Genomic DNA, 12,157 nt, shown 5'->3' on the forward strand with positions numbered 1-12,157 from the left:
AAAATACTGTTAAGTGAGAAAAGTTTATTGAACTCGGCCACATGGCTCAAATGGAAAACAAAAAAAAATTTTCTTACGAACAAATTGCATTTTGCAACAAAGAAGTTTATGCAGCAGGTTCACAGGGGACGAGCACACCTTTCTTGCAGCAAACTGGTTTGTCAAATGTTACTCCTGCATAGCTGTATTTCTCATTGCAGACAGACGTAAACAGAGAAGGCTGAGGGAGAAAAAAATTAAAATTGAAAATTATGTTCCAATTTGAATTAAAAAACACTTACTGTAAGGGTTATATCTTTTTTAACAGCTTCACAGAACTTGTTACCCTTGTTCTTATCCACTTTTGCAGCTTCAGCCTTAAAATATAAATGAAATATATATTTTTAATGTCTAGTACATGTAGTTTGGTGTGCCTTATTACAACGTTTAAACAGGCCGAGGACCAGAAATGATCCAACTGCAATATTTTCAACTCACCAATACTTTGCACATCCTTTCACATTTCGCTTTTCCCTCGTTGTCGCAAGTAATGCTAAGCTCTTTTAGTTTGACTTCGTGCTCCAAAACAGGTACAGAATCCGGTTTTGAGGAAGTCATGACACCGCATTTGCATGGGTTGACTACAGCTGGGCTGAAAAAATTGAATAAAAATTTATATATTTCATTTTAAATTAAAAAGAAAAAAATTAAACACTTACGTTGAAGTTTCAACACTCCTTTCAACAACGCTGAAATATTTTTTTAATTTTTTAGCTGAAATTTTAACTTTTAACTTAAAATACAAATTACAAGGAAAAATACACTTACGCTGCAAATGCTACACTTAGTAGCATTGAAGATAGAATCACGGTTTTTACCATTTTCTGTGGAAAACAAGAAATTTGTTTTTAATGGCCAGGATTAAAAAGTTAAGCCTAACAGAAAACATGCCCAGGTTGAAATTTAAGTTAGACCTAACAAGAGCTTTATTTTTATTGATTTAATTTTAAAGGATAAGATTATCTTGTTTTATATTTCTATTAATGAAATAATATTAAAATAAATTTTGTTTTGGAGAACTTACGAATTCAATATTCAATCAATTCCAGGTACAACTGTATGACTCGAACGTCAGGCTTGTTATGAGAACAAAATCAAATCATATGATCTCTTGTGTTTTATTTAAGACAAGTGAAAGTTGAACAGTGCCTTTTTTTTATTAAAAAGTATTATTAAATTAATTTGTGTTCATAATTTTAATTATTTTCATAGCTTTCTTTTGGTGATGCCATACTTTAAACGATGGCTAATAATTGTATGCAAATATAGATAGCTTGTACTTATATTTATGCACGTATTTACTTGATGGTACTATTTTTTTATGTGATCTGTAATATTCTCTATAAGGCTGAGCATAATATTAAAACAATCAATGTTAATGGTACTTTCACTTTGGTAAAACATTCTTATTTTAGTGTTTGCTTTTATTTGTTCTTTTTTTTTTTAACTTTTCATAGCCTTGTGAGCTTGCGTATTAGTCTGTGTACGATTCCGTTGATTATTTCATCATATATAGTTGGGGAGAAGGGTTGTGAGAAAAAAAGGCTGGGGCAACAGTGGGAATTGAACCCAATAGGGTCTACGAGCCAAGAGTCTTATCACACGGACCACTCGGCTACAATCCCCTGAATTTTTTAATATTTTATTTTATTATTATTTATTATAATAGAGGTTCTAATTAAAAATAAGAAACGAATTTGGGTCTATGGTATTTTTTATATCTTGGGCTTAAAAAAACTTTGTCATTGTTTGTATTTGACAATTTTAGACTAGTTTTGACTAAGATCTCATAACTTGGTGTGCCTATAGAGCTGCATTACAATCTGATTGTTGTACCCTTGAGACGTTTGTTTTTTCTTTCATGTTCATGAGTTTCTATGGCTATCTAGTCAGCTTGAAACATAATTATGGTGAAGCACAAGGCCATGTAGTGCCTTACATTAGCCACTGTAATGGCTGAATTTAAGCTTGGTGCGCATTTGATGATAAAACAATAAATGAGCACACTGCCTAAAAGTGGTTTAAAAAGTTTGCTTCTTGTATGAGGGGATTGAAGGTCTGGTACACCCCTGTCTTGAATAATGACAAATTGAGGGACGCTATGTAACATGATTTGAGTTAAATATGTAAAGAGCTCTCCAGAGTGGTCAACGTAAGTGATGAAATCATTCACATTAGCTTACATCTAATTTGGGATGGTGTAGAAGCTGAGCAAATGGTTCCTCATAAATTGATTGCTTCCTTTTCCTCTTCCTGGGTGGGAAGGGGGCATCCAGAGCAAATTCAGTCTGGGGTTCTTGTGAACTTTTCCAAATTATCTCGATGTTAGTGGTTTTTGTTCACATCGACGTGAGACCGTCTCACAAATGTTTAATTATTAAGTGGCAGGCCCCCTTCTCCTGCCAACTTTTGTTGCCTGCTCTATTTCATCCTCTCACTTGTTAAGAATTTCTCTTTAAGTTAGATGTTATATATTTATATCTTGTGTGCCAGTGTGTGACAAGACCAAAAAAATGTGTTAGTGAACAAAGTTGGACACACATTTGACAAAATTTGCTTAAAAAGGTATCAAGCTACAGTCGCATTTCCTCACAATTATCAATGTTACATAACAAACATACACTTTTATATGGAACTTATAAGCTATTAGTCACTTGTACTACACTGATTCGGCATGAGTTCACCAACTCAGACCAAACAACACCCATCATCAACTCGTACACAACAGCACTTATAGTATATCACTTTCAAACTACATTTTTTCTATTTTTGATCAATTATTTTCATGCATTAATTTTTATTATATCTCATTTTCGATTTGGACAATTTGTATTCTGGAGAAGACAAACTGATGTTTCAACATTCCATTTTTAAAGTAGAGGAAGTTGTTAATTCCTCTACTTATATGACAAGTATGGCTAGACAAATAATGTACATATTATTTTATATGTTTTTATATATACATAAACCCTTAGAGTGCCGGTGTTTACAAAAGAAAAACCCATCAAAAAACGCTTTAAATGTTGCAGAACAGCCCCTGATTCAAATTTTAGTGTATGTACCACCTAAGTGAGTACAAAAACTTGCACATTTTTAAATGTGTGTTTGTAAAACAGTAATTGCTAACTTAAGGTTTTATCAATATAATTAATTATTTATAAAAATAAAAGTCACTTACATGCTTTGATGATGTTTACCAACGAGCCATCATGTTCTATGTTGTTTTATTTGGGTATGAAATAATCCTTGTACAAATTATAACATTTTAATTTCACATTTTATTACTTAATTATTGTACATAAATATTCAATATGTTAAAGTAAAAAAAAAAAAAAAAAATTATAAGCACCGAGTTTAGACTTGAATACCATTTTTTTTAGTTTGTAAAATAAATTCTTCACTCGTGGTTATTGAAATTTTGAACTTATAATTAATATTTAAGCGTTTAAATTTGAACAATCCATATAACAGGGAGTTAACAATATTAATTATAAGACATACTGAATTATAATCTTTTCACAAATTTAACAACATGAAAAACATTTAAAATATGTTTGCCTATGCTTTCAATATTTTTTTTCCGTAATAAGTTTTATTAGAATATTATATATAAAAATATGTACTACATGTTGGAAGAAATTAAATGGTAAATATCAAAACAATTAATGAAAATACAACTAGTAATTTACATATGTTTTCAAATTACAAATTTACACGATGATGAAAACAATAAATGAATTAATTTTACGTTGATTGAACTTTGTAAGGTATACCATGAAGATCATTTCTATCGTAGGACATTTCCTTCTCACTACTTGAAAAAACATTTTTTGTGTAAAACATTTAGAAAATATTTGCAAGCATTTATTAATTTATCTCGCTCAGCATAAGTAATTGTGTGCAATTTTCAACAAATTTTTGGTTATTAATTATTATTGTTACAATTAATTAAAAATGAAACTTTATGCCTGTCGTAAAATATATTTCTACTTCACAACATCATCAAAATTTGTTTTTTAATCAATTATGTTCTGATGTAGAAATATATTAACAAATAAACAGTCAATATTAATAAAATATATTCTTAATAACTAATAATTACTGATAATTTAAAGGATAATGCAATTACTTAAACTTAGGGAGATTGAATATTGTCTGATTAAACGTGTACGCAGTCCACAGAAATTGTTTCCTTTTGACCAATATTAATTTAAATTAATCAGTTAATAGTTAAGTAACATAATTGTAATAATTAACTAATGTAAGTTTGTGTTATTTAAAAATAGGCACTTGAAAGATTCCTTTTATTAAAATTGATCATTTAATAAGAAGAAATCATGTATAATCACAATTATTATTTTTTTTACATTGATTGTAAGCTCAATTTTTCAAAGTGCCATACATGCACATAATTCATTAATCTGTGTTGAGTTACAAAATTTTTTTTTCTTAATAGGTAATTTCATGTTTTTACCTTATACAATTTGTAGTTATGTGTCCATGTTTGATAAAATTAACATACATTGTATGGTGTGTATTTTTAAACAGAGTATTATGTTCTTGATGTTCATATTACTTGATATAGTTATTATTACTTGTGATAAAGTCATTATAAGAAAGATGCAAAATGTGTAACTAGCGATGTTAGCACAGAAATTTCAATCCCATATCCGATTAATATTACTGATTGTTATTTTATAAACTAAGTTTTGTATAATTGTTTAATTGTTAAGTGACTACCCATTGTCGGTCTTTGATTTTATCTGTTCGTGTAGCTTTGACAAAATCAACTTTCTGTGACTCGATACGACCTGGATGATGTGATAGTAGATTGTAAAGTTCTCATCGTTTTGTGTTGGATAGAGCTTCCGTTCATGTACTCCATGTCAGGGTATGAATTTGAATAATTGTTAGTGGCAAATGCATTTGAAAATGATGTTATTTCAAGAGGAGGCGGTGGAGGAGGCGGAAAGTCCTGACCTCGAGAGGAGCTGTACAAACTCGGTTGGTACACCTTAGACTTGGTCTCCGTTGAACTGACATACATCCTCTCAGGGGTCTGCGGTGTGTTTGGTGCAGAATCAAGCCCGTTTCCACCGTAATAAGAGCCGTGGGTTGTGTTCATTGAAGAATTTGCCACAGAATCTAGCCCACTGCCGCCATAAGAGCCATGGGTAGCGTTCATTGAAGAATTGATAGACTGCGAAGAATAATCTTCAACCCTGTATACATAAAATTGACTTTGAATGACTAGACATGTTAAACAGTTTGAAACAATCTTTTATCCCCAAACCCACAAACCGAAAACAGCACTGAATTTTTTAATTAGACAAATAAACCGACAATTGTTTTGATCTCTTTTCCACCTAATACGACCATGAAAAATGTGCCCCGTCACACTTTGGAACAAATAGAGCTTCAATCCCGGCAGTTGATGACTGGTTTGTGAGGCCAAAACTAGAAGATCTCTCTATGTCCTTTATTTAAAAAGAAAGAAAAAACATGGTCACTCATACATGTTTTACAAATCAGTATAAAAAGAAAAAATATGTACAATTCTGAGGACAAGTGTTATTTACATTTTTAACTGCCTATTCTTCTCTCGACTATTATTTGACATTTAATGTTAATCTGTTAAATTATTATTCTTAATTAATCTGAAAATGTATAAATTTCAATGTGAATGTACAAACCTCGTGTCGTAAACTTCAGAATCACTATCACCACCTTTTTTCTTGTATTTCGCCTGTCGTATTGCTGTGAGGCGTCCTCTCGCTTCTTCGAGTTCCCTTTCTATCCGGAGCACTTCAGATCTAAGTTAAACACCGAAGAAATAAATAAATGAAACCACCCAAAAGCAAAAGTAACAATATGAAAAATAATAAAATAAAAAAGCCTTTGTTTCAAACTCGACGCTCCTTACATAGAGAAACAAGAAATAAAAACATCCAAAAGGCCTGAGCTGTTAGAAACCAGCACCTTGTTATCAAATAATAAACAACCATTTAAAAGTGTTAACTGGAAAATTAAAGAAAATGAGTAATAACATTTACAACTAATCATTCTTTTAAAAAAGAAAGAACAAAAGCAAAAGGAAAAAAAGGAACAGCAACTAAAACTTGAGGATTTGCCAAGATCTTACCTCGCATTAATTTCTTGTGCTATTCCACCGACCATTTTTTTATTTAGTACCAAACTCCTTTCTTCTTCTTGCTGAATTGCTTGTTGAGCAGCTTTAACCAGATTATCCGTCGCTCTCTTAACCGCATTACCAGCATTCTACAATGACAAGAAAATGAACAGAAATCTAAACTAGACTAGTAATTAAAATAATACGATTTAAGAATAACATTTATTGGGATTTGTTCACAAGTTTTTTTCGTTTTTCAGAAAAAAAGTCAAATTTTAAAACATAATTTTCTTTATTTTCTGTATCATACTGCCAATGGTCTGATAGCAGAAATTCACCATTTTTGTAAAAGTCTGATGACTTAGACGAGAAGAAATGTTTAAGTTTGAATTTTCAGTGTTTTCATTTAAAAATTTCCTAGCTTTTAAGTGGTTATTTAAAGAGCGGAACAAGTAAAAATATAACATTATAAATCTAAATCCCACATAAATTTCAATAGGCATCCCCCACTCTATTCCAAAGATCTAATTCGTATGAATTTTATCTTCTTCCATATTGTACGCGTTGCAGTACACTTTTGGGATCAACTACCCCTTCTTAAAAATCCCTTTCAATTTTAAAATATCTTCAAAAAAACTCTCTTCCCACCCTAGAGCTTACAGGGCTAGCAGTCAATAGATCACCTTTATACGGCTCAAAGTCGAAATTTGAAAAAATGAAAAACTTATACAAACACCCAATACATTAACTTATGTAAGATGATAACCCAGAACATATTATCTGACTATCATATAAAAAAAATGTTTCATACATTTGGAAACATAAATAATTTCCAATAAAAATAATTAATAATAAACTTGAGAACAGTCTTAAATACCTGTAAGCGTTTTGTTGTGTCACTGTTTGGATCGGCTTTGACTTTACAGGCGACAAGAAGGTGTGCTGTCCATGAGGCTACTTGTTTAGCTGAAGATACAAGCTTTTCTTCGGAACTGATTCCTTGCACCAAACAGTTCGCTGAATCGACCAGAGAGTGAGTAGCTGCTGCGACAAATCTGGCAGCCGATACCAAACCTTCAGACCATTGACCATCATCAGAACTTGTCAAAGGTCTTCGACTGACCTGTAAAATCGACCAGCAACTCAGTTTATCCTTATTCGTAATTGAAATTTAAAAAAAATCCTACCTTTCCAGCATCGATTAATTCCCGTTGTGCTGAGGATGCGGCTTTTACCAGAGCTGATGTAGCAGCGGCTATTGATTTCGCCGCTTCTAGTATCATCTCATCAAAATTCAACGAATCATCAGTTTCCTGGAAAAAAAATCTAGATTAATGAACTGGAATCTTTTGTTTTGTTATGATTAAACTTTATTATAGAAGAATGTGATGATGTGAACAGCCGCTGCATAATATGTTTGATCCTCGGTTGATTCTGAACAACCAAGAATATCAAACATATCTTGCAGCAAGCTACCAAAGTTAATGATGACATTTTCTGATTTTCCAATTCCTGAAAAGTAGAAAAACAAATTTTTCTGGGTATATTTCAATATTTTGTACACTGAAACATGCTCGACATGTTGATCATTTCTCTAATCCCAAATTTGCTTATTATAATATAAGTTCATTCTTACAAACCAAACATTTTTTAAACAGAATCTTAGAAAAAGAATAAATGGTCCTTATACTAAGATTGTATTCACACTATTATGCCTAATTCAAATAAAAATGAAAAATTTCACAAACATTCTCATGACCAAGTGCATGATATCATTTATGTAACGTTAAAATTTGTAATAATTTGTATATGAAAATGAATGCCATATTGAACTACTAATAACTAATTTTTATTTTATTTTCTAACATCAAGGACAAAACTTACTATACATATGAGTTTAAATTTTCCTTCTCTTTTGTTTGGTATGAAAATTTTATGTTTAATAATGCTTACATGGCTGATTGATTTTCTTGGCCTTAGACTTGCTAATTTTTTAGCAGCAGCGTCGATTGAAGCAGCAGCACCTAATAGCTCATTTTCTGCTATGACTGTGGGATCGTCTGGGTCTGCCCAGTCAGAACCTAAACATTTTTTTTTTAAGTATTGCTTTTTAATCAATAACTGTAAATTTATTATACCTTTCAATTGTTCAGCAATGGATACTAATTCTGTAACGTACTGTGCGATCCTTCTTGAAATGATTGTCAGCTGAGTTTTATCCGAGCCTGATTTCATAACTACAGACTGGACAGACTCTAATAATGTTCTATATTCTTCGGCGAGTTGCTGGCCACTCTGCAGACATTTTTCCTTCAAGTCATTCGTTTCAGCACTTTGAGCAGCTCGCTTTGAAAAAAAACAAAGACATAAACAACGTTCTAAATAATAAAGGAAAATTAATTCTTACCTTACAGACCGTCAACATGTCTGAAATCGCTTTACGACCCATATTTGCTGCGACGATAATATCCTCCTGTTTACAACTATTTCCTGCTGCCACTGCACGTGCTGTTGCAAGTGTTATGGGCTTGGTGCATCTTACCAACATTTCTGGGCTGCCAGGAATATTGCTATGCTCAGTTGAGTAGAGGGCCTAAAATAAAAAAGTCGGATAGGACATTTTGTGAAAATTTATTTTGTTTTAAAAAAACAAAAAAGACACTTTTGCCCTATATTTTTATTATTATTTTTGTGTTTTAAGTTTTAGGCCCGGCAAACTCGATATCCCTTGAGGTAATAGGGGAAAGCCTCTTCATTCAAGCTAATAAATCACATTCACACAACCACATATTATTATTTCTTCTAATACTTTATTTTTTACTTTTTATCTGTAATTTACAACTGCAGTAAATTTGTTCAAAGTAGTTAAGTAGTTCATTAATAAAGATCAATTTTCGCAAGAGTCACATTTCGGTGAAGTCTTAAGTCTACTTACCCTAATCTCTTGAGAAATAACTTCAATTGTTGATTCCAAAGCTCTTGTTCCTCTTGTATGCTCATCTTCAACGGCCTTCACGGTTTTGAGCAATGAAGTAACATTTGTCACCATTACCTAGAAGAAAATAAAAAGAAAGAAAGACAATTAGTCAAAAGCCTATTTTACTGAATATTCTCGGTTAAAAATCTATCTATATAATTTTAAATAATAATTAAACAATTTTTTATTTTGATTTAATTTATGAATTCTACCTTACATTCTTCTTTTAAGTTTTAAATCTACAATATTTTAGTTTTTATAATTGGTAAACAAAAGAAAAACAATTAGACAAAAGCCTCTATAAATAATTATTTTACTGAAAGTTCTGGGTTAAAAATCTACCGATTAAAATAATAAACAATTTTTTTTTTTTAATTTAATTTATCAATTCTACCTTACATTCTTATTTACTTTTGTATTTAATCTATTTAACAATATTTTAATTGTTATAATTGGTGAAAGAAAGAAAGACAATTAGTCAAAGCCCCTATAAATAATTATTTTATTGTAAGTTCTGGGTTAAAACTCTTTCAATACAATTTTAAATAATAATTAAACAATGGTTTATTTTGATGTAATTCTACCTTTAAGTTTTTAAACTACAATATTTTAATCTTTGTAATTAGTTTTACTTTAGATTAGTTTCTTAGTTAAACAATTAGATACTGTAAAATCAAAACAAGCCACAATTATCAAGCAAAATACTTTGGCACTCGTTTATTCTAGTCCAAATTATTTTTAAAAAAATTCTGTTTTGTTTTTCTTTAGAATGAATTTTGAAAATGGTGTTGGTTGTTAGGTTTGCCAAAACTGTATGGATTTCCTTGTGTGAAATTTGTAAAACAAAATGTGCAATGAATTACAAAATATTGAAAACTTTACAAAAACAAGCCCTTAAGCAATGAAAACCACAAGAAATAAAGTAAAATAGTTTCAATTGAAGTTAAAATAAGACAATAGTTGTTCGAACGAAATGCAACTTTGTCTCATTAATTTAAATGCTACAATTATAATATTCCTGCCATCTGATTTAAAATGTTAAACTCTGTATCATGTTTAATGCAGCTAATGTATAACATATAATAAAAACAAATAAAGATAAATAATGTAATAAAATTTAAAAAAATGTAGTAAATGTAATGTGTGCAAATGGTCTTCAAATATGTTCATTAATTGAAAACAGGACAAAAATGATAACAGAAGTTTTTAAATCTTATAGTGCATACATGATCAAGTCGTTTATGAAGATCTGGTACGTTAGATAAGAACGAGAAATCATAGGGTAACTTGTTCCACAAGAGCTGGTAAGGTAAAAATAGATACCTTTCATTGCTCATCGACGTTCAGTAACGCTGAACTCTTCTCTCCATCGTTGTGTAAAACTGATCGATCAAATTTGAAATGTTGCTTTTAATCTATATTTAGACCATTTCCTGATCGGAGCCCGATATAATCTGCTGAACAATCTCAAAAAAAAAAACTTTATCGAACAGTATGTACAAGTTTCGACAGATTTTAAGGATGTTTTTAAATTTTGAAACACATCCCAAAACGATACAGTACATTAAAAAATGTACAAAATTTTAAATGTCAGGATTGAAACTGTTAAGGATTGGAAAGTAAATTAAAATAAATCTTTTGTGGTCCAAAACTGTTCTAGTTCTGCTCCTGTTTTACATAAACTAATTCAAAATATTAATATAAAAAGAGATTAATCATAAACCAACAATTCACCTGCACCTATGCAAAAATTACATTTTAACAGAGTCAATTAATTATGTAAAAATAATATTTACAATAACGCTTTTTATTCCATCAATTTTGACATAACTTTCCATTTTCTTTATTAAATAAAAGCTGTATTTCTATTTTAACAACCTACAACATTATAAAGGCAAAACGGAAAATATTTTAAATACATTTACTGTTATTGATCAATTTTGGCTTATAAATCCAAGAAGATAAAATTCAACACCTTATTCAAAAATAAAGCAATTTTAAAAATTGTCTATGTAATGAGCAATTGTACATCATACAAAAATAAAAACTATTGTTAATTTAGGCTTTTTAATTATTTATTTATCATATTCACCTCTTTTATAAACAATTTGAATGTTTAAGATTATTAATTACATCCCCAATCATTCTGGTTTACCTACCTCTACCAGGACACACATTTCAATCACTGAGGATGGGCAAATAATAGAAAAAAGGCAAAAACCACGGAGACTATGGGAACCAGGATGATCAGAGATGATCAGGCTACAGTTTCAACATTTCACAGACCTCAGAACAATATTTCACAACACAAATATATTATGTGCCAGGGATTTGTTAATGTCAAAGGAATTATTTATTATTCATCTTCCAAACATATTGTTTCAATATAAAATATCTCAATTAAGCGATTAAATTGCCAATATATTTATAAAATCCTTAAATGAAATAAATTTAGGTAAAAAAAATTCACAATGAAAATTCATTGAGTTCTATATTTTATTAATTAGTACATTGATACATATTAGTAATATATAAAATCCACCTTATGAAATTTTGAACTCTCAATAAAAATAAGATTAATTTGACATTTTATGATTTTAAAATAGTTAATTATGTTAAATATGATAAGCTCAATTAAAATATTGATGTATCAATTATTTATATTTTGTGATCAGGCTTGCTACATTGTTGTTGAATAAAAATCTTATTAGATCTTCTTCGTTTAGGTGCCCTGTAGACCACTGAAAGTCCTGTATCGGGACAGACCAAAAACAAAATTGCTAAAACTTCAAAAATGCAATGAAACATACATTGAGTAGCAGTGAATTTATGAAAGGTGGAAGAAATTAAAGCTAAAATTTATGTTTTCATCATTAAACCAACGAGCGCAAATTAACCTTTGACAATGCAGAAAAAAATTACAGATTTACAGCCTGGCCTTTTTTGGTTTATTTTCCAAAGAGAAAGATGATAAAATAAAAGCACTTAATTGATTATTACTTGAGTGGGAG

At 30.2% G+C, this 12,157-nt stretch overlaps 2 protein-coding genes across 6 annotated transcripts in view; both read right to left on the reverse strand.

Annotated features, from left to right (window-relative positions):
- Positions 1-4: 4 nt before the first annotated feature.
- On the reverse strand, positions 5-1,172 carry LOC106669679. The gene is made up of 6 exons (XM_014399321.2): positions 1,064-1,172; positions 808-863; positions 699-728; positions 478-631; positions 282-356; positions 5-220 (listed from the first exon to the last, which is right to left on the reverse strand). The coding sequence occupies exons 2-6, from the start codon at positions 858-860 to the stop codon at positions 107-109; spliced, it is 426 nt and encodes a 141-aa protein (XP_014254807.1). The 5' UTR covers positions 861-863; positions 1,064-1,172; the 3' UTR covers positions 5-106.
- A 3,641-nt stretch (positions 1,173-4,813) lies between these two features.
- The window catches only part of LOC106669663 (talin-1), a 51,484-nt gene continuing 44,140 nt past the window's right edge, over positions 4,814-12,157 (reverse strand). For 3 of the 5 annotated variants that reach the window (XM_014399293.2, XM_014399292.2, XM_024224648.1), the window contains exons 34-42: positions 9,105-9,221; positions 8,577-8,762; positions 8,308-8,515; positions 8,123-8,250; positions 7,357-7,482; positions 7,047-7,292; positions 6,182-6,318; positions 5,733-5,852; positions 4,826-5,261 (exon numbers count right to left, since the gene is read on the reverse strand). In XM_014399293.2, the coding sequence (XP_014254779.1) occupies positions 4,826-5,261; positions 5,733-5,852; positions 6,182-6,318; positions 7,047-7,292; positions 7,357-7,482; positions 8,123-8,250; positions 8,308-8,515; positions 8,577-8,762; positions 9,105-9,221 (1,704 nt within the window). Of the gene's footprint in view, positions 5,517-5,732; positions 5,853-6,181; positions 6,319-7,046; positions 7,293-7,356; positions 7,483-8,122; positions 8,251-8,307; positions 8,516-8,576; positions 8,763-9,104; positions 9,222-11,644; positions 11,897-12,157 lie in introns of those variants that run through there. The other 2 variants (XM_024224650.1, XM_024224651.1) reach the window with 2 other exon arrangements.

Source organism: Cimex lectularius, unplaced genomic scaffold (genome assembly GCF_000648675.2).
Source record: "Cimex lectularius strain Harlan isolate CLEC.00 unplaced genomic scaffold, Clec_2.1 scaffold8, whole genome shotgun sequence".
NCBI classification, from domain to species: domain Eukaryota; kingdom Metazoa; phylum Arthropoda; class Insecta; order Hemiptera; family Cimicidae; genus Cimex; species Cimex lectularius.

Excerpts from the sequence above, each read along its gene's own strand:
- LOC106669679 (XM_014399321.2), bottom strand. The coding sequence starts at position 860 with ATGGTAAAAACCGTGATTCTATCTTCAATGCTACTAAGTGTAGCATTT. Across the intron at positions 632-698 it reads AGGAGTGTTGAAACTTCAAC|CCCAGCTGTAGTCAACCCAT; the intron begins GTAAGTGTTTAA and ends CAATTTTTTCAG. Across the intron at positions 221-281 it reads AAAAAGATATAACCCTTACA|CCTTCTCTGTTTACGTCTGT; the intron begins GTAAGTGTTTTT and ends TTTCTCCCTCAG.